This window comes from Solea senegalensis, linkage group LG2 (assembly GCF_019176455.1).
Source record: "Solea senegalensis isolate Sse05_10M linkage group LG2, IFAPA_SoseM_1, whole genome shotgun sequence".
Classification (NCBI taxonomy): domain Eukaryota; kingdom Metazoa; phylum Chordata; class Actinopteri; order Pleuronectiformes; family Soleidae; genus Solea; species Solea senegalensis.
The window spans coordinates 27,402,098-27,421,988 of NC_058022.1; the positions used below are offsets into that span (position 1 = coordinate 27,402,098).

The 19,891-nt window shown below is 41.5% G+C and overlaps 1 protein-coding gene across 2 annotated transcripts in view; it reads left to right on the plus strand.

Moving 5' to 3' along the window:
* Positions 1 to 8,818: 8,818 nt before the first annotated feature.
* Positions 8,819 to 19,891, plus strand: part of LOC122761718 (rho GTPase-activating protein 6-like) — a 36,752-nt gene continuing 25,679 nt past the window's right edge. For both annotated transcript variants that reach the window (XM_044016966.1, XM_044016971.1), the window contains exon 1: positions 8,819 to 9,233. In XM_044016966.1, the coding sequence (XP_043872901.1) occupies positions 9,192 to 9,233 (42 nt within the window). In that variant the 5' untranslated portion in view covers positions 8,819 to 9,191. The remainder of the gene's footprint in view (positions 9,234 to 19,891) is intronic.

Genomic DNA, 19,891 nt, shown 5'->3' on the forward strand with positions numbered 1-19,891 from the left:
ATAACGTTATTATTCCTTTAAACATCCTGTTCCCCTTTTGATATTTCTTCTTCCCCTCTGTAAACGACGGGAAAAACACAAATCCTATATGGACTGAAGGAAGGTAAGTTTAATGCAAATAAAGAAGAAAAGGAGAGCGATAACACACAGATAATAGGACACGACTGCAGAGAGAAGCCCTCCAGTCCTTTTTCCTGAATACATCTCCATTCTGCTGCATTGTAATACAGAAACCTCCTTTTTGTCCTCGACCAGCTCCTCTGAAAATTGAGGCAAGTTGATTTGCATTGGAAACAAGCGAAATAGCCGCCAGATTGAGCTAATTATCATGGGAAACCGACTAATAAGGTACCATATAATGTTTCACACAGTTTCGCCATGTCATTGTGTTTGATGCTTTCATTTGAATTGGATTTGCATAGACAAATATGAGATTAGGCGAAGCTCTAAACACTAAATTTGCAAATTTATATGCAAGCAGGCGATCGCACACGCACTCAGCCATCAGCCTGGCAGGAGTCCCTTAAATCTGTTCCAAAATGAAGCAATGAAATAAAAATAAATTTACATTTACTTAATCTATTTTGGAGAGTTTTTTTTTTTTTCCTTTTATCTGGAAATAAGTCCACATGATCACTGCATTTGTTGCTTGACGTTGTGGTCACATGACATCAGATGGTTTTATTCAACTAATAGATCCAGTGATTTTGACCAGTATTGGATTGATAAAAATATTAAGCACTGATGTTGGTATCAGACCAATATGTCAATATGTCAAGTTTGCAAAAAAAGAATATATACGCAATCCTTGCCAAAATGCAACATAACCAGTCATTTCCTGCATATGACATGGACTGATTGGCTGTCAGTTTTCCTGCGAGTCATGAAAAAATTGGCACAGGAAGTGAAGCCAATTGTTGTCACAGTTTCGACAACTGCAGGAAGTATCTGTGTCTGAGTCAACATGTTAGAATGCAACGTTATACCAACGTGTGGTCAAAGCCAACCGCTACGCATAAAAAAAAGAGACTTGAACATGTTCATTAACGTCTTAAACGTTCGTCAAGGGCAGATTCAGACACAGCAACGCTCGCGTGCTCAACACAGTCACAGAAGGTATTTGGATGACAGTGCGGAGAGATTCCTCGAGCCAACAGACTCACGCCGTCATCACTTAGTTTATTGAAACTCTTCGAAGTGTCTCCGGAGACTCTTCAACTCCTGTTCCTTCAGTTTTAGTCGGTCTCAACCCTGCACGTCAAGCGCATCTGACAATGAGAAGACGCAGTGAAAAGGAAGTTTTCGTTGTTGTGTGGATCACTTGACGTATTAAAGCAGGCATGCAGCTGGAGCCTTAAGTGCTGCCAATATTCATTAAACTGGCTGATTTTGGAAGGAAAGGCTTCCATGTTTTCATGAGGTTGCAGGAGGGAGAAAAGAAGCAGTATGTGTTGAATGTTGCACAAAACCTTTTTGCTTATTCGAACACACGTGCTTATGACTGAACATGACTGAAATTTAGTTTGTTGGTTTTGAGGCATCGTTTTAAGTCATGTGAGCATGTTGATCGCGCCACCCTGACGCATGGACTGTGGTGCTATGGCAACAAGTAAAAGCAATTCTTCTTCCTTTCTATGAGCAAATGCCTCAAATGTCATACAAATACAGACACTCCTGTAGTTTTTCCCCCCCACGATGCGCCACTCTCAACGCTACACGACTGTCACTGTCAATCACGTCCAAATCCACTATTAGACCACATTAGCACATCTTATTATAAGCTGACATGTTAACACACACACACACACACACACACTATCAGAGAAATACACATGTCCTTTTCATTGTGTTGCTCGGCACAGCTGGCAAGCTGAGACTCCATGGCAACTCTGGCAGAAAACAGTCAGGTGGCGTGGGAGCTGGATGTGTGTGTGTGTGTGTGTCTATTAAGCTAAAAGGCTGTAAGAAAAGCAGCTGTAAATTGCTGAAACCATTGTGACACATTGTTTGAGGAGCAAACAGGTAGTCGTGCATTACCAGATGCATAATATTCTCTATTCAAATTATAGCCGTATTCACTATTCATTCATATTTCTATAAGGTTTAGTGCATATATTATGAAAGTGTGTTTTTTTTCCAGCATGAGACGCAACTATACAATTTGACTTTCAGGTAAAAAGAACGCAGCAGGAGATTGTCCAGGTTAGACTCGTTCACAACAAGCAGCAGAAAGTTTGAAAGATCCAGGCGAGGGGTGGAGCTTGGGTTGAGCTTGCAGGAGGAAGAACACCTGAAGACTTGCCAGCTGTGTTCTTGTAGTTTTTACATCAGATCCTTTGGATATTTTCCGTAAATAAGGACAAGTTCCAGAAAAGTCCAAAGCAACATATGTGGACATTTTTCTTTCTCTCACTTATCTATACTTTAGTGCCAGTGGCGGTTGCTGGTCTTTAAAACAGGGGAAGCGGATTTGTAGCATGTTTAGTACGACATTCCCTTCATGTCTCTAGAAGATTTGGTAGGAAATGAAATATACCTATAAATAAGTGTATAATCACTTTAAAATAATAAATGAGTAAGCTTTTATATGTACTTTAATAAGGGGCTTTGCATTACGTAGGCCATTATCTTGTGCCACCACGTTTCTACATCAGAGCATGCATTTCATGTATGAAACATGAACTTGAAGATGAAAAAAAAAAGAGATCCTTTTCGGTATGTGAAAGCGACCGTAGTGCCCTCATGCAAGTGGAAAACATACCGAACCTTTAAACAACAGTAATTTAACTAATCAAATGTTTAGCTGCATCAGGTTCAGCTTTCTCATTTGAAAAGCACAAAAACCAGTCGAGCGACTGCATCTTGAATTCATTTATTTAATCCGTGGCAACTGTCAGCGAAGCACAACAGCAGAAAAGAGACATGACAATTAAAGGCAGACATCAGACAGTTTCGCAGACACGAGCAGAGTTTTCTCTTAATGTCCGCAAACCTCAAGCACATGTCAGGGTTTAAATGAGACGCAGATGCGATCACGTCACGCCGCACGATTGCGACTCATCACTCCATCTCCATCTAAACAGAAACACCCGCAACATGAACTGTGTGTGGAATCTGACACACACTTACGCCGCATGCAATGACAGCAAATCCGGCATAAAAAAAGTGAACATATACACACCGCAAACCTGTCAGTCAACCGACGAAGCAAACAAGCTGACAGAGCAGGCGACAAAGAGACGGAGAGATGGCTGGATAGAAGGGTGGAAGGTCAGATCAGCAGATATTTGCATGTGCACAGAGGTGGACGCGTGAGACATGAATAAACATACACACAGACGGGTGGAAAGACTGACCTCACGATAGCGAGACCTGATTTTGTTTTTTTTTTCTCCGCTGGAGATGATGTCACTGCAAGTCAGGTGATGAAAACACGCTGGCTCAGCAAGGTGCTGACATGACCAACACACACATATACACACATGCTGGTACTGGATAGCATTTGTATTGTGAGCAGAAAATATCAGCACTCTGAGGTCACTTACAACTAAAAATCCTAATGATGAAGTACTACTTATTTGAATAGTGTAATATCTACGTTACATAATGTTGGAAGGAAGAAAACATGAAGATATAAACGGTTTTCACCATGTATGAGTTATTTTAATTTACATAGACGGTCAAGAACAGGATAATTAAACTGCAGCCTTTCAATTTGTGACTTCAATTTGAAAAGAATGAATTGTTCCGCCCTGCTAATTACTCAAAGTGTGTTCTCTGTGATGCATTCTCTCAGTTTTGTGCACAGATTTAAGCAGAAGTTGGCCTCTGAGTTGTGTATGGTTCCTATGGTTTCAAACAAATAGCGAAAGAATGATGTGTGACATATGACATATTTTTAGCTGCCTTCACAAAGAGAATCTCTGACACTGGTGCAAAGGTATCAAGCAGACTCAGGTGTGTGTGTCGTTACAGCCTGGGTGTGTCCCAGACACACCCTGGCGAGAGGAGGTTAATCCCATCCACAAATTTCCCTGTGGGGATTAGTGCGGTACATTTTATTGTCCTCTGACACATCTGCCACTTCAATACTGAGCGGGCTCACGCATATTTTCTGTTGTGGATTGCACATGCAAAAAAGGTAGCAGTATGTGCACGCGTGCCATTGTGTTTAGACGCAAGATGCTTGTAGATCTGATCTGTAACGAATCACATTGGAGCCAGGACCAGAACACAGGCCATGAACCACTATAGACCAACAACTGGAGGAAGAATATGCACGTGAGCGTATTTTGATCTGCAGCTCAATAAATTTGAATTTCAGCAATCAGACATGGATCTGCCAAACAAAACGACCTTAACTTCAACTGCAACTACAAGTTTAACAGCCCCCAAACCTTTATTATTAAAAAAAAAAAAAAAGGTTAGGCTGAAGTGTTTTCATTGTTCTGGCCTGTCTAAAGGAGGTGGTGCAGGGATGAAAGCCATCGAGTCATGCTGGACTAGTACCAAGAATTCTTCACTCACAATCCCACCTGCCCCCTCACTCCCCGTCTGCATGTCTATTGGCCCTCAGGAGAGAGTATGGAGATTTAGGACAAGTGGGTTGGCCTGTTGATAGAAGCATCCAGATTGAATCCAGACCCAGGCTGTCGTCACTTTGTGTGTATGTGTGTGAGAGAGAGAGGGAGGGAGAGAGAGAGAGAGGGAGAGGGAGAGCGTTGGTTCCAAAACTAGGGTCATCTTTGGAAGGAGACTGGGACACGACAGCATTTGTTGATGTTTGTTTGGGTGTGTGTGATGAATGAGTGAACCCACATTGGTGGAGAAGCGCTCTCTCTCTCTCTCTCACACACACACACGCACACGCACACACACACACAGACACGCACAAAGAGATACACACACATTCCCCAGTTCTGAGGTCATCCCCCAGTGTGCTGCTTTGTGCTTCTCCTGCTGTAAATTCGTTTACACCGGCCCAGTTTTAAGTGGCGCCCCCTCTCTCTTTTCCCTAATTTTCTCTTACACTCATTCTGTCTTGAGAAATCAAAGTCAAAGTTCAACATCTGAAAGGAAAGCGAGAAAAAAAAAAAGACTCAAAGGCTAAGAAGCAAGGAAACGTGAGAATGTGCACAAATCCGCACACTTTTTTTTTTTCTCTCTCTCTCTCTCTTTGGCTTTACGCTTGAAATATTGGTTTGTTCACAGTGAAAGTGGATCAGAGGGAAAATCTTGCATCAGCTACTTGAGTAAAAAACACTTGATGTTTTTGCACAGCCGTTCCCAAACTAATAAACGCAGTGGTCCAGTTTAAATACTGGAAATCCTCTGTGGCCCGCATAAAAAAGCTTTAATGGAGAGCTATAGTATCCACTGTTATTCAATTAAATCACATGTAGCGCAGGTGCTCGCAAATCCCGATTATGTTTTAACAATACACAAGTTCCAAAGCTGTTGGACAAGGCCATTCTTTTCATTGCAGGTATTTTTTTTTATCAGACAAATTGAACCCAACACCAAATCTGGACATGCCCATTGCTTTAGTATCGACAAGAGCCTTCCATAACCTATTATAGACTAGGTATTTATGTGTTATGAGTTAGAATGAAATAATGATTCTTGACATTCTCAGCTTTCTCCCACTTTAAAACAAAGGCTTCACAAGCCTTTTCTCTGTCTCCTCCTGGATCATCTTACAGCACTTTAACAGAAAATTCTTTCCACTCGATGGAGTGATTTCACAACTCAGGTATTTGGCCTGACGGGGGATGGATGTTGTTGCACCTTGATGTAAACATTGGCAGTGTACATTATATACATTAACCATATAGCCGTGGCCTCATTTGTTCCCTGTGAAATCAGCGTGCATTTCCCGAGGAGTCTTTAAGCGAGGAGGGCCAAGAATATTCACATTTGGGTGTTTTTTTTAAATCAGGAGCAGGTGTACTAAATGCCAGACAAATCATGATGGAGATTTAAAGTGCGATAAATAATTCGAGCTCTTCTCGAGATGGACGCTTAATAGCAGGTTTTTGACTTATCAACGCATAAACGCCGAGCCAAATTCAACAGTGGAAAATCCTGAGCTCACGCTGAAACTGATATATGGTCTTATGTGCGCTCACTTTCACAATTGCTAGATGATACGAGAATTGATTGGCTGGCTGAAGGGATCGTGTAGAATCGGGTCATACAAATAATTCATGTTTTTATGTGCAGCCATATTTGTCCTGCCTCCTCCAGCCTTCCCTCCTCCTCCCACAGGCCCAGAATATGTGTGTTTGTGTGTTTAAGGCATGATCACAGTGTGACCATTGAAAGAATGTAGCTCTGAAAATGAGGACTTAACATTAATGTCCGTGTTTTTAAAGCTGAAAAAGCATATATCACTGTTTATGTCACATTCCACACTATATCCTCAAGAGCTGGCGTCAGGTTTCACAAACATCTATTTGGCCTAGGAAATGACACATTTACCATTGAAAAACATATTCGTTTTACTTGTTTTTCAGCATGAAGAAGAATAACCCCAGTCTATCTATTCTTTCAACTCTAGAAACAATTTGAATTTGGACAGTTAGTGGGTTGTGGGGCTAAATCACAGAGCTTGTTTTGTATGAGACTGATGTCACTGTGCAAAATATATATTCAACTACAAAACCAAAGTGCAAGGATGAGAATGATATGAATCATTTTAAAAATGTATAGGCTGCATTTTAAACTGGCATCGATTTTGCAAAATTGTAATTTGCAAGTCGCTTTCTTTCAAACTGCAATTTCAATGTCAGTCAGTCAGTCATCATCTAACCGCTTTATCCTCCACCAGAGGGTCGCGGGGGGTGCTGCGCCAATCTCAGCCACATCGGGCGACAGGCGGGGCACACCCTGGACAGCTCGCCAGTCCATCGCAGGGCCACACAGAACTAGAGACAAACAACCACTCACTCTCACACCCACTCCCATGGTCAATCTAGAGTGTCCAATCTACCTAATCCCCACATTGCATGTTTTTGGACTGTGGGAGGAAGCCGGAGTACCCGGAGAGAACCCACGCACACACGGGAGAGAACATGCAAACTCCATGCAGAAAGGCCCTTGTTCCAACCGGGGCTTGAACCCGGGTCTTCTCGCTGCAAGGCGAGAGTGCTAACCACAACACCACCGTGTGGCCCGCAATTTCAATGTGAAAATTATTAAATGTTCGACCCTTATGTGCATGCAAGCAAAAGTGTGAGTGTCCATGGTGCAATGCATGCTGGGATAGGCTCCAACAGCATTAATGAATTCATCTGAACTAAACTGCGCCTCAGGCCAACACCTCAGATGCTGGAAGTGGAATCCAAACCTCGGTTGAACACGATCTGATAAGCAGCGTCTTATCACAGAGCTATTCTCTGCCAGAACTGGTTTTCTGTCGCCCGTAACTGTTTAGCACTGCACTAGTTTGGTGACGTGAGATAGACAGTACAATACACAGCATGTGGTTTACGGCTGACTCTGCAGCACTTTATCTGTTATCACCAGGTTTTTTTTGAGTAAGGCGGGTCTTCCCCATAAACCCTCAACATTCTTCAAATGGTTACTGCTCTGATCTGATAAGCAGAGAAGAATTCTCTCACTCATTCACTCATACTGCATCTGAAAACAAGACTAAGTCATGTTTGTTTTTATCTTTCTCAATAAACCCAATTACACACATGGTTTTCATTAGCTCAAACCAAGTGTGTGGCCGTGTGTGTGTGTGTAAGCTGTGAGGCCAGCTCATGTTCCTCAATAAAACTGGACTCTGCTCCATTTGTTCTGTATACTTGTTTTTTTTTTTATTTTGGTCAGATGCAAATGGAGTCTTTTGACACAGATTGCCTAATGCTGGTTCCACATCAAGTGTTACACAAACCTAACCTAACCCCTCCCCCACGTGGAGGAGCCTCAAGTGGTGGACTTCACGGTCACTTTTTAAGGTATTCTTTGAAAGAGAAAAGCATCTAAGTAAATGAAAGCAATTAATTTATTTACAAAGATTATAGCTTTGTATAAGAAACCCTTTATCTTCACAATATATCCAGAGACAACTTTACTGTGTTACTTTATAACACATAGTTCTAGAAGTTTAGAGTCAAATAGTATAGTATAGATCCTCGTAAATCAGACCAGAATGAAATAGAATGAGTATTAATATACTGTCCCCAATACAAATATGTTTGTTGTTTTTTCCTAACTCACATCTTATCAACTTTGTTCCATTTTTTGGTCACTGGCATGAAAACATTTGATGAGTCCTGCTGCTGATAATCAAAAACTTCTCCCATTGCCAGTCCTCCTTCTCCTGCAGCACCCGCCTGCTGCTCCTGTGCCCTTTTTTCAGAGTCAAACACCCAAAGGCAACAAAAACTTCAAACACTTCAAAATAAAAGCATGCATTCATTTTTAAAGGCTGGAAATAATGAGGCACTAAATATGGTCTGTAAATATAAAAAAGTGGTTCAAAATGTTCACATATGTAGTCAGAATAATCATTATGAGCTTTCCAATTCTTTGTGATCTTTTTTTTAATTTATTTTTGCCATGTAATCACACAGTGCCATAAACAAGAACCCCCCTCTGCAAAATCAGCAACATCTGAAAGATCATGACTCAGAAATACTAAATATAAACAATGCCTTGGACAATTAAAAGCATAAAAGTTGAACAGACTGTCAAACACTTTTGTATTGTTTTATTTTGTAGAGTGTCGCCTGATAAAACGCCACAAAAGCCGGCTTATTTTGAAAACGCACACCGGAAGTCTCATTTTGTGCTGCCTCTACCTTGACGTGAGTCTCGCCAGCCTCCCCTCGTTTGGGTCAGCGCTCAGCAGCATCTGTCTTCACCACAGTCCACAGTCAGAGCGCGCAGTATGGATCCGTTACGCGTTTATGCACCGTGGAGTCCTCTTTGGCACGGATGGATTCGTGACACGCGCGTCTGACTCGGTGGTGCGCAGGCAGAGACTTCAAGAAATCATAACTCTCTGTTTGTCTTACATGTAGAAGGGAGGAGAGGATTACTGTTACTCGGGGAGACTTTATTTACGCTCCGCTCCGAAGCGCACACACACTATTTGGGACTTGTGTGTGTTTTCTAACAGGATATCATTCACCGCATCTACATTTTGTGTGTTTACTATATGAGGATACTTCTCCGGGACCATGGGAGACTCCGTGTTTCTCGACAGGCAAAATTCCTATCTTGTAAGTACTGTATTAGACTTGCACTGATAAGAGTTGAGAGCTCACATCTTCTGTCGCCTGTGAGCGCGTATGTGCGTACTGCCTCTCTCGCTGTGTGTGTGTGTGTGTGTGTGTGTGTGTCAACTGCAGAGCTGAGAGGAAACGTGTGTGTGTGTTTCCTGCAAGAATATGAAAGTTTGCATTCATAAACACACGCCTCTGCCTCTGCATAAACAACACCTGGACAGATATTAAGTGCGTTTCTAGATTTTTTTTAATTGTACAAGATCAGTCAGTCCCAAATGTTGTCATAAATACTTCCCCCCCAAAAAAACAGTGACTCAAAACAGAAAGGGGTTACAGCATGCAAACAGCTTCCTGTGATGGAACCTCATGAGTGACATGTGGTGTGTAGGACATGGCATTGGTTCACAAGAACACACGTTTCCTGGTTGGCAGAGGAGACATTCATTTCTCCCACAAACAGTAAACTCGCATACAAACTAGCAGAGGACATGGCAGATCCACAGTCACAGGTGTTGCTTTTGACACTGTACACCTCGATGCGTGGTGGCCACATGAAGGCAAAACAAACAGATATGGGTCAAGGCCAGAGGAGTGGTGAGAACTGTGCTGTCAAAATGAAACCCTCAGCACTTTTGGAGCTCCTGTTTGACTATGAGGCAGTTTTTTCTCTGAAAAACCTCGAAGAACAACAGGTTGTTCACAGAACACTTGGATTCAAGTGGCAATGGGGGTTAAAATATCCACAGATGCTAGTATTTTCTCTCCGTGCTCATTTTTCTTCTCCTCTCCTCTGGTGAGGAATACTCTCCTGACTGCTCCAGTGGTCTGGCTCCTCTTTATAAGCAGCTCCTTCATGGCTGGTAGCCCTCATAAAACTACAAGCATTGATTGGAAAACAATAGCATTTTCTTTGGCTAAGCTGGGAGCATGCTGTGGTCTGGATTTGGGCTTTGCAGTGGGACTATGCCGTGTGAAAGCCCTTATCTCAACATGGCCCACAGCAGTAGGACAGAGCAAGATAAGATAAGATAAGATAAGATAAGATAAGATAAGATAAGATAAGTTAAGATAGTCCTTTATTTGTCCTGCAGTGGGGAAATTTGCATTGTTACAGCAGCAAGACAGTAAAGATAAAAATAATAACAATGAGTCTTCAGTGCAATTAAATTTTACTGAAAGATAGAAGAAGATAGAAAAAGAATACTCATAATGACTGGACCTAAAAGACAACATGGAGAAGTCTACTGACGATGCAGCTCCTTTCAAATGCTTTAACATTTACTTTTGTAAAAATGAATGAAGTATCAGTGAAAATGTCTTCAGATTTACACATTTTTCCAACATTCACAGACACAAACATCCAAAAATGAGTTTGCCTGAGACTTGAGATCAGGTTAAAGAGCTCAGACATACAAACAGATGAGAGCTACACCTGAGGTAAAGTCATAATTAGTTGTGGTTCCTCCTGGATGTAATCCTGTGGAGATATTCCAGTTAAATCCAGATAAAAAGGAGACCCCAGGGCAAACCCAGAATACACTGGGGGATTATATATATCCCTCCAGAATTAGGAATAACACAGGATCCAGCAACAACTGCCGTCTGGACCACAATAAGCAGCAGAAAAATCCACATTTTTTCATGAATGGGAAAGATATGACAAAGATTACCTGAGAAATGTTTGACTTTAGAGGATTCTCCCTATTGGCATTGGCATTGTAGGTAAAATGTAGTTAAAGTTTCCAAAAAAAGGCAAATATTAACATTGGTGAAGCCAAACCTTTGTGATTTCATTGATGTTATTCCACTGATCTCAGTTAGAGTAGTGCTTTATCAGCAATCTGCTCATTATGGCACAGGTTGGGTGTTTGGAGAAACTGATCCAGTTCTCAATTGGAAACCCCTTCAGTTCTTCTGTTATGACGAGTTAAATGATTAAAACCTCACTCTTGCATTGTGATAAATGTAGGAGCTATGTGTTGCTTGATTTTACTAGATCTTTTTTTTACTTTCATTTTAATATTTTTGTTTTGATCAGTATTTATTTATTTTTTCTTTTAGCTACATGCTTCTGTTTAATTTAGTCGCCTCTGCAGTCACTGAAATATCATAATGTCTTTCCATAGCATCCTCTTTTGCTTTGAGACGGCAACCGTAGATTATTTACGCCATCTGACGACGAGGACATGGGTGCATTAAAACATCTGCAAAGTTTGATGCGCAACATTTCACGAGTGAGCAGTGAAAAATCTCGTCAAGTAATTGAGTAAAGAGTGCGGCACAGTGACTTTGCCAAGCTGTAAAAGTGGAGTATAGTTTGCATTGGAAAATGTGTCTCTAAACACAATGTGAGCCAACTCTTTGCAGCCTTTATAAGGTAAGAAATTCATTCAGACAGCATCTATTGATTGTAAACATGTTAAATCTTTTCTCTGGAAACCTTAAACCACCACTTCATTAAAAAAAAAAGCAGCAGGTAAAAGAATAAGATTCATATCCTGACCGTGTGTCATACTTAAATACTGGTGCGCTTCGAGCCACATGGCTCGTTGCCGTCTTATAAATCTCTATCACTCCGTTGAGCTTGGTACAAGAATGTAGTTAAAATATGACTTCCAAATAAAGATGAAGGCTTGTTAATGGAGTATTATGCCCCTTCAGCAGCAGGTTATAAACAACGACGTGCTGTCATCACTCCTGCCAGGGCAGATCGATACGTCTTATTCTTGGTTAGAAGACTGGAGACACACAGGGACGAAGACGGAGTGTGAAACAGATATGGAGGAGCAGCACCTCCCGTTTCCAATGCGTAAACACTGTAAACACACATTTGTTCCACTTGTACTGACGTGTAACGTGCTGTGCGTACAGCGTCAGGGACATTGTACTCACGGCATTCCATTTGTGATAACAGAAAAACAGACTGCATTGATCTCACAGCTCTTGATCCTGGAAGGAATTTGTTTTCCCCCCATTTTGCACATTACAGGTTTACGAGGATTATGAGTCATTAATTGGGAGGAAGATTCATAACAAATAATTCCCCATTTCATGGTCTGTCTGCCACAGTATATAAAATCAAGCTGTGTTGGCTTACAACAGTGCTCTTTGGCTGACAGAAGAATGTCCTCGTAACACATTTGGTGTTCGTGGTGTTTTACATCAGTTGGCGTCTGTAATGTTGCATTACTGGCTTTAACTTCTTTTCCGTTTGCTTTCCTTATTCCTTACTATTGTCCTTTGCCCACCTTAGATAAAGTAGTAGATAGACCAAGGTAACTTAAATTAGTAGGGGTTTATGTGTGGATAATATCAAACTCAAAAGTCCATATGGCTCATCCTGATTGCTGCTCTATGGCCTTTAGGATTCAAAAACCCTAAACCTAAACCTGCAAGAACAACAATGGCCTCTCTTCCCTCTGTCAGATCAGTGTTGATGACTGAAGCTGGGTCACACATCATGTGCACTGCAAAGAACCCTGCTGAAAGCACAAGGAAGTCTTCGAATAAGAGTGTGATGTGAGTGAGCTAATGGTGGTGAGCAGGCAGACAGAGCTGAGGCTTGTGCCAAAAGTCCAGAAATGATCGTTAGTGTCCTGTAGCCATGCCTTGTGTTGGACCAGCTGTTGCAGCTTGCAAACCTCGGAAAATGGAGGATTTGACAAGCCAGTGCTGCTTCCTTTTGCAAGTGTCCTAAATTTGGGTCTTCCAGATTGTAAAAAGATTGATTTTTGAATCCGCGGTGTCCGTGCAGGGGAAAGAGACACAAAGGGAGTATTGATGGAACGATCGATTACTGGGGGTTTGTTTCATTTTCGACTCCCATTTCTCTTTGTTTGTTTGAGTCTGTCATCACTGACCAAACAGAAAATACTCTGCTTTCGAAAACGTCCGTGAAGGCTGATCCCCTGTGAGAGCAGCTACCTGTTCAGACAAGCATCGCTCCCCCCCCTTTTTGGTCCACGCTTTTCTGTTTCTCTGGGCTTTTGACTTTTCCAAAAAAACACCCTCTTACTCGACGTCTCGTACCTGCGAGCGTTCCATAACGCACTGTCCTCTCCATACCTGCTGATGTGTGACCTTGTTCTAACACGGGAGGTGTGTTTGTTTTACTCCCCGGCCGCTCCCAGTACAAATAGCCCTGGAAGGGAGCAAATTACAAAGCGTCCAGTCTGGCTCAGATGTTTTCCACAATGAATCTTCATTGCTTTTAATGTTGAGATGTCTTCAAAGTCCATACGTGTTGCTCAAAACGCTAATGAACAGCTATGCTTACGCCCGTCCGTGTGTGTGTGTGGGGGTGGATGTTGTCAACCATCCACACTGAGTCATCATCACAAGTTTATTTACATTGATCTCGTGTTTTTTTTGAGCCGAGTGAGAACTTTGTAGAAGGAGAAATTGACATTCCGCGATGCTTCTCAGAAAGATCTGACGTTCAGGTGCGCCGACCACTTTTCGGACTTGAACTTGTTGACCCCTTTATCATGTAGGTTCACGTGCTGCCGCTCCTGTCCATGGCACTTGATTTGATTCGTGCTCTGGTGTTTCATGTGGAACATCCATTCCAGGATGGCAGGGGGAGGGGGGAAAAAAAGGAAAAAGCATCATGTGTTGCTTGTCATGACAACGCTGCCTGTCCCTCGTTTTTCTTTCTAGATGCTGTCAGGGAAAGGCACTTTTACTATCAACAGTGAAAGAGAAGTCCGCCCTCCTCAAGACTTGTCTTTTTATGGAGACGCACGAAGGCCGAGGGGAAAACACAGAGGAGAAAGTTCTGGCGAGATCTGCTCAGTGGTTTTCCGTGAAAGATGTGCTTCCATATAGGCAGGAGCTTTTCTTCCCGGCCCTGAACTAAATTCGTGCTCTCGATGTTTTACAGATTTTGATTTACAGTTCTAGCTCCTGCCCTGTTTTATTTTCATGACTTCATCCAAAGGAGTTTCTCTTGTTGTGAGGAAAGTTAAGGGAGTTGGTTAGCAGGTTCAGGAAAAGGTTAGACATGTTTCCCGAGCTGTTAGTGTCACGGGCATGAGGGCATGATGTCAATCATTGTGTCTTGCATCATAGTTTTGTTAAAGGGCCATAACAACACCTTCTCCTCAAGTTGCCCGCATGCTATGAACTCCATGACCTACAATAATGATGATAATTATGGTTGGGTGTTTCTTCTGATTAAATCCATATGATGGTGAAACCCATAAAACGGTGAACTGTCACTTTTTTTTTAACATAAAATGTCACCAATAGTTTTATTTCTAAAACAAATGTGAGCATGAATATGGAAAATAATCTATACCACATTTACATAAATCAATTGAACCTTACTGCTTATATTGAATTTACAGTAAATAAAGTTCATGTTCTCTTTCATGTAAACAGCTCAGGCACCGACATGAGGCACCAACATTTGATTCGGTTGGTAGATACAGAATTGGTGTTATAATAGTATTGTGTTGGTGGTTCCCAACCCTGATGGAAATTCAATGATTCTGCAATAATCAATAATAATTCAAGACAATCGGTGTAATAAACAAGGGGTTAAGTGGAGGAATTACATTCTCCTCACTGCTGTCCACTTTCAGTATCAATAATTGTATCTCACGAATCAGCATATATTGCTGGAATGGATTATTTAAGAGATTTTTCAGGTATATGTACTTTATTTGAGGATTTTAAACATTAATATCTGCACTTTCTATTCCTTACGTTCTCAAAACGGGCTCATTACTTTGGTTGTAATGCAAGCAAGAGGGGATTGTCTATTATTTTAATTTCATTGTCTTCACACCACCTAATTTCAATCTACAGGGATGAGGAAACAACACAAAACGGTAACGGATTTTCAGAAGCAAGACGTTCCCAACCGTGCAAATCTTTTTTGAGCAGCTAGAACTTTCTTTCTTTATTCCCAGTTATTAAAAGTTAGGAATGACTATTTTAACTTTTTACTTGACTAATGGAATCAAGTGTTGTCTTTACCAACATGTCTATTCTAAGTAAATATGAGTACTTTTGCCTCCTTTTGTAAAGAACTGGGTTTTAGGGGTTTGGAAGTACACATTGGCACGGCCCCACTCCGACGCACGCGTACACATGAGTCACGCCACATGGAGCAGAATCAGACGCTTAATTATAAGAACAGATTGTGCTGTCCAGCGGAGAAATCCCTGCTTATATCTTCAGCACAATCTCAGCCATTGCTACGTGGACTCTCCAGAGCGTGTTTGTTTTAATCAAGGACACAGTCGTTGCCGGTCTTAAGACAAACAATTATGCAGACTAGAGGCTGCAGAAAAGCCGGTGATAAAACAAGTAAAAAGAAATTACCCCCAGATGTGGGGTTGAAAGCCTCACAAAAGGTCATTAAGCCAAAGCATCAGTGGCGTTGAGCATCAAGTCATCTGTTTTACTGCTTTACTGTGTCTCTGGAAGGTCAAACATCGTGCAGCAACATGTTTGTCTGAGTGTTTTCTCCTTTAACAAAGTGCATATGTTATTTTGGTCGCGATGTATTGCTCTGCGCTCCGCAGTGGTTGAGCTCGCAGCGCACATTTGTTTCAAATAAAAGACATACATTCGGAATGTTCGGAACAATTATTTATCTAGAAGGAGGTCAGAATATATATAGTTTCCTTTTACAAGTACCAAAATCAAATGACAAGATTTCCTCACAATGATAAAGCTGATCAAATATTCAGCGTTGCATTGTTGCTACTTGAGCACAGAACAAGTGAAGACATTATCACAGATGTTAATGATTTCCAGCTGTGCGCACAACTTCCTTTCTGCCGCAGACGCCTCAGGCAACAGTCTCAAGGCACGATAAAGAAATGCTGCATCTGCTTTTGTCGGAGATTGTGTGACAGTCACTGTTTTGCGCGACGAGCGATTCATTGATCGTTATTGGTTTGTACGTTTGCAAAGAAGGAAGAAACCACAGGGAAAAAAAAAAAAACGAGTATCTGAGAGACAGATGAGGTGACAGACAGGAAGGCGGACGTCAAATTTCCAGTCTGGTGACTATGCGTCTGGAGAGGCTGCACAAAGGGAATCTTCAGAGTCAGACAAGGAATAACACAGATAACGCCAAGAATAACAGATTCATATGAATAGCACACTGGAGATGCCATTTGCTGTTTAGGCTTACAGTGTGTGTGTGTGTGTGTGTAGGCTAATGCATTAAAACAGTGCGTAAACTGGTAAGGTGAAGTGAGTGGTGAGTGTGGCCCTGGAGTTTAAGGAGCCTTTGACTCAGAGTGAACCACCTGCTCTTCAGGCCACCAGTGGAATGTGCCACTATGTGCAAACCAGTCTTGTATAAAGTATCTAAAAGGGATACTTGAGTAAAAGTACAAGTATCTTAACAGAAAATGGCTTTGGTATGACTACAAGTCACCTTTTACAATATTCAATAAAGTATATGATATTTGCAGTACTTGAGTATATAAAATGTACTTCAGTTTTAGAAGTAAAGTCGAAGTAAGTCCCTTAAAAAGCATTTTGAATTTGAATTTAGCGACGGTAGCTCAGTGGGAGAGCAAATCGTCTCTCAACTTGAAGGTTGTGGGTTTGATTACCGTCTCCGCTAGTCTACAGGCAGATACTGCAACTCCACGTTGCTCCTGTCAGCTGTGCATGTGAATGTTATAGAAAATGTGCTGCACGTAGATGCGCTGCATGAACGTGAGCGAATGGCAAAACTGTAGTGTAAAGACTACAAAAGTGCTATATAAATACAGATATTGCATTACCATCTATTTTCTTCTGATTTTATTGAGTAGTAATGAGTAACAGAGATAGTTCCAGGAGTACACAATTTATTTAGGAGTAACATACAGATACTTGGATTTAGTACTTTAATGAATTATATCGGTTCTAGAGAACTGAGAGTCAAGGCAAACGGCCAGACTTCAGTTCTGATATTATTTGCCAGAAACACGTCTATCAGCCTGAACGGGATATATGCTCTGAGCACACAGACATTTATGAGTCAGCTTACAGAGATTAGTATTAGATTATGTTATTAACGGGTATTTGGTGCACACTGTGTCTCGCTGGGGATGCAAATTGAATGTACAGGAGCGAGGGCGCTCCCTCGCGTACTGTGGGCTTGCATCTTGGAGATGCCGTCGCCGCTGCATTTGCAGGTGAAACTCTTGTTATGGTAGATAACCTTACGTGCGACCTCTGCTGGATTCTAGTTTCTTGTGCATTACAGTTTGAATGTGAATAATATCAAATTTCGAATACAAAGTGACACTCCCTAACACGCACAAACAGACTCCCTCATGGAATATTCACTGTTTACCTTACAGTCTATTAATATTCCTCCTCTCATATTCTCCATTTGTTGCCCCACCATTCTCTCATGGAAGAAAGTACCAAAATGGATTTAATGAAATCAGCAAAACTAAATATAGGAGGGTTGCGGCAATCTCGGCTGATATAGGGTGCTAGGCAGGGTACACCCTGGACAGTTCGCCAGTCTATCTCATATAGAGACAAACAACCATCCACTCACACTCAGACCTCTTTTAATCCCGAAGAAAATAGTGAAATAGACTACTAAAACGACAAATGAAGAATGAACGAAGAAGCTGAACTGGTGTGTTATCACTTCTTTTGATGCTTGTATGTACTATGTGTGAGTGATGACCATGTTTTTGACACATCTGCATCGTTTTTAATGATAAGACTTATCAATACTAGATAATGATTATTAAAAACACTCGAGGGAACTTAGAGCTATTGTGTCTCCCCGAGAATGAAGCATGGAAGTATTTTTTAAAAAACAGTCGTGTTGTCTGTCGTCAGGAAAAGGAAAGAACAGGCGAAGGGTTTTTGGTTTCACCTTAATTTCCTCGTGATCTTTGACGGACTTTGTTTGAAGGTCAAAGTTATGCTTCACCCGGAAACTCAGCAGCAAACATTCCAGTCCGTTTATTTGGTTATTAACTGGTTTACATAAGTTTGTTATAGTGTCATAGTGTCTGAAATTAGATTAAAAGACTGCCAAAGACTAACCCTGAGGAAGAGTTATGACAGTGTCTACTTTCTATTTTCCTACTTGTTCATTTAAATTCATTTAAAACAGTACAGTTGTATTTTCCGCATGAGTCGAGAGTAACATTTACTCAATAACTGACCTCCATCACAAATAATGCTTCACTTAAGTTAGAAATATGACAGAAATTAAAATAAGCCACAAAATGGCCTTTGTTAAATATTGAGATTTTAGACATTTCCCTGGTAGTTGTTGGAGATAAACCCATGTTTTTTAGGATTGTTAAGTCTTTTTTTAAGTCATCTAGAGTTCGGCATTGTTTGGCTTGATTCTTGTGTCGGACGTCTCTTCCTGTGACCAATGAGTGGCCGGCAGTCTCGCAACGTCAGGCATAGTACCTACTCAGCTCGTTTGGAACCTATGCTAGCGGAAACGCAACTTAAACGTGCCGTGTCGAGACAAGCCGGTGGAAACATGCCATGAATTATCTCTGCAATTGAGCGCAGGGAAAAACGTATATATCGGTATCAGTTATCGGCCCCAGCAACCCTGATATATCTGCAAATATTGGTCAAAAGTTTGTTATCCCTAGCAGTTTAAGCTTTGAACAAATATTATTCCTGTAGCCAAGCAGAGATATTACTGGAGAGAGTTGTTTGGATCATAAAAGCAACAAAAGGTTTTGTCTAACGAGTAAATTTAACCTCTCCCTCAGGAGAGTAAACTTGATTTTATAGTCTTGTTTCAGTGCTGGGACTTGTTTAGACCTTGTGGTTGCATGCTCTGTTGATCTAATCTCCAAACTCTCACCACCACCACCACCACCACCACCATCAACCCCAGCTGCGCTAAACAAACTTTGAGTTGAGTTTTGATGGCTCTCACAGAGCAGCACCAGTGGAGAGGTGATAAGTCGTTTATCGTGTTCATTAAACACCCCATTAGCACTTATCAGCATGTGCTTAAAGTGCTCTACACCTAGTGATTATTGTCAACACTTTATCACGTTAGTCATTAGTGTGTATATTCATGTTGCGGTCACTTGAAGGTTAGTTGGGGTGTTGGTGGTGGGTGGCGTCACTGGAGCACTGTGTTCCTTCCTTCATCACTGGGGAATCAATAATAGACCAGCTGACCCAGATATGACCTGTGCTCCATGTGCACATACACAAGTACAGTTTATACACACACACACACACACACATACACACTGTCACATCCACTGTGGGGAGAGAACAAAGCACCGCTGGGCAGTGACGGGTGTGGCGTGGGTCTCCAGGAAGTTACACTCGGCTAAAACTTCCTGAACTGAAAAGAGGCCGAAATTAAAACGTTGATTACTTCTGAAGTGTCTTCTCTGATATGCAGGGGTTCGTTGTTATGATTCAATCTTTGTTTTCATTTTTTTTTTCATAGAAAAAAAAGTTATTTCCACCCCATTGTTTTCATCCCTGTGTGGCTGAAAGTAGTGTTTTCTGTTGCGACAAGACACTGACCATAGATTTCACCAAAGGTAGTCACATGTGACGCACTGTTCCTTTGAAGATTTCTAGATATTCCCCATGCAACATTAATCATTATTCATTTTTTTCTATTAGTCGTGCAAGGTTGTTGACTCTTGTTGCATTGCTCTCGGGGTGGAGCT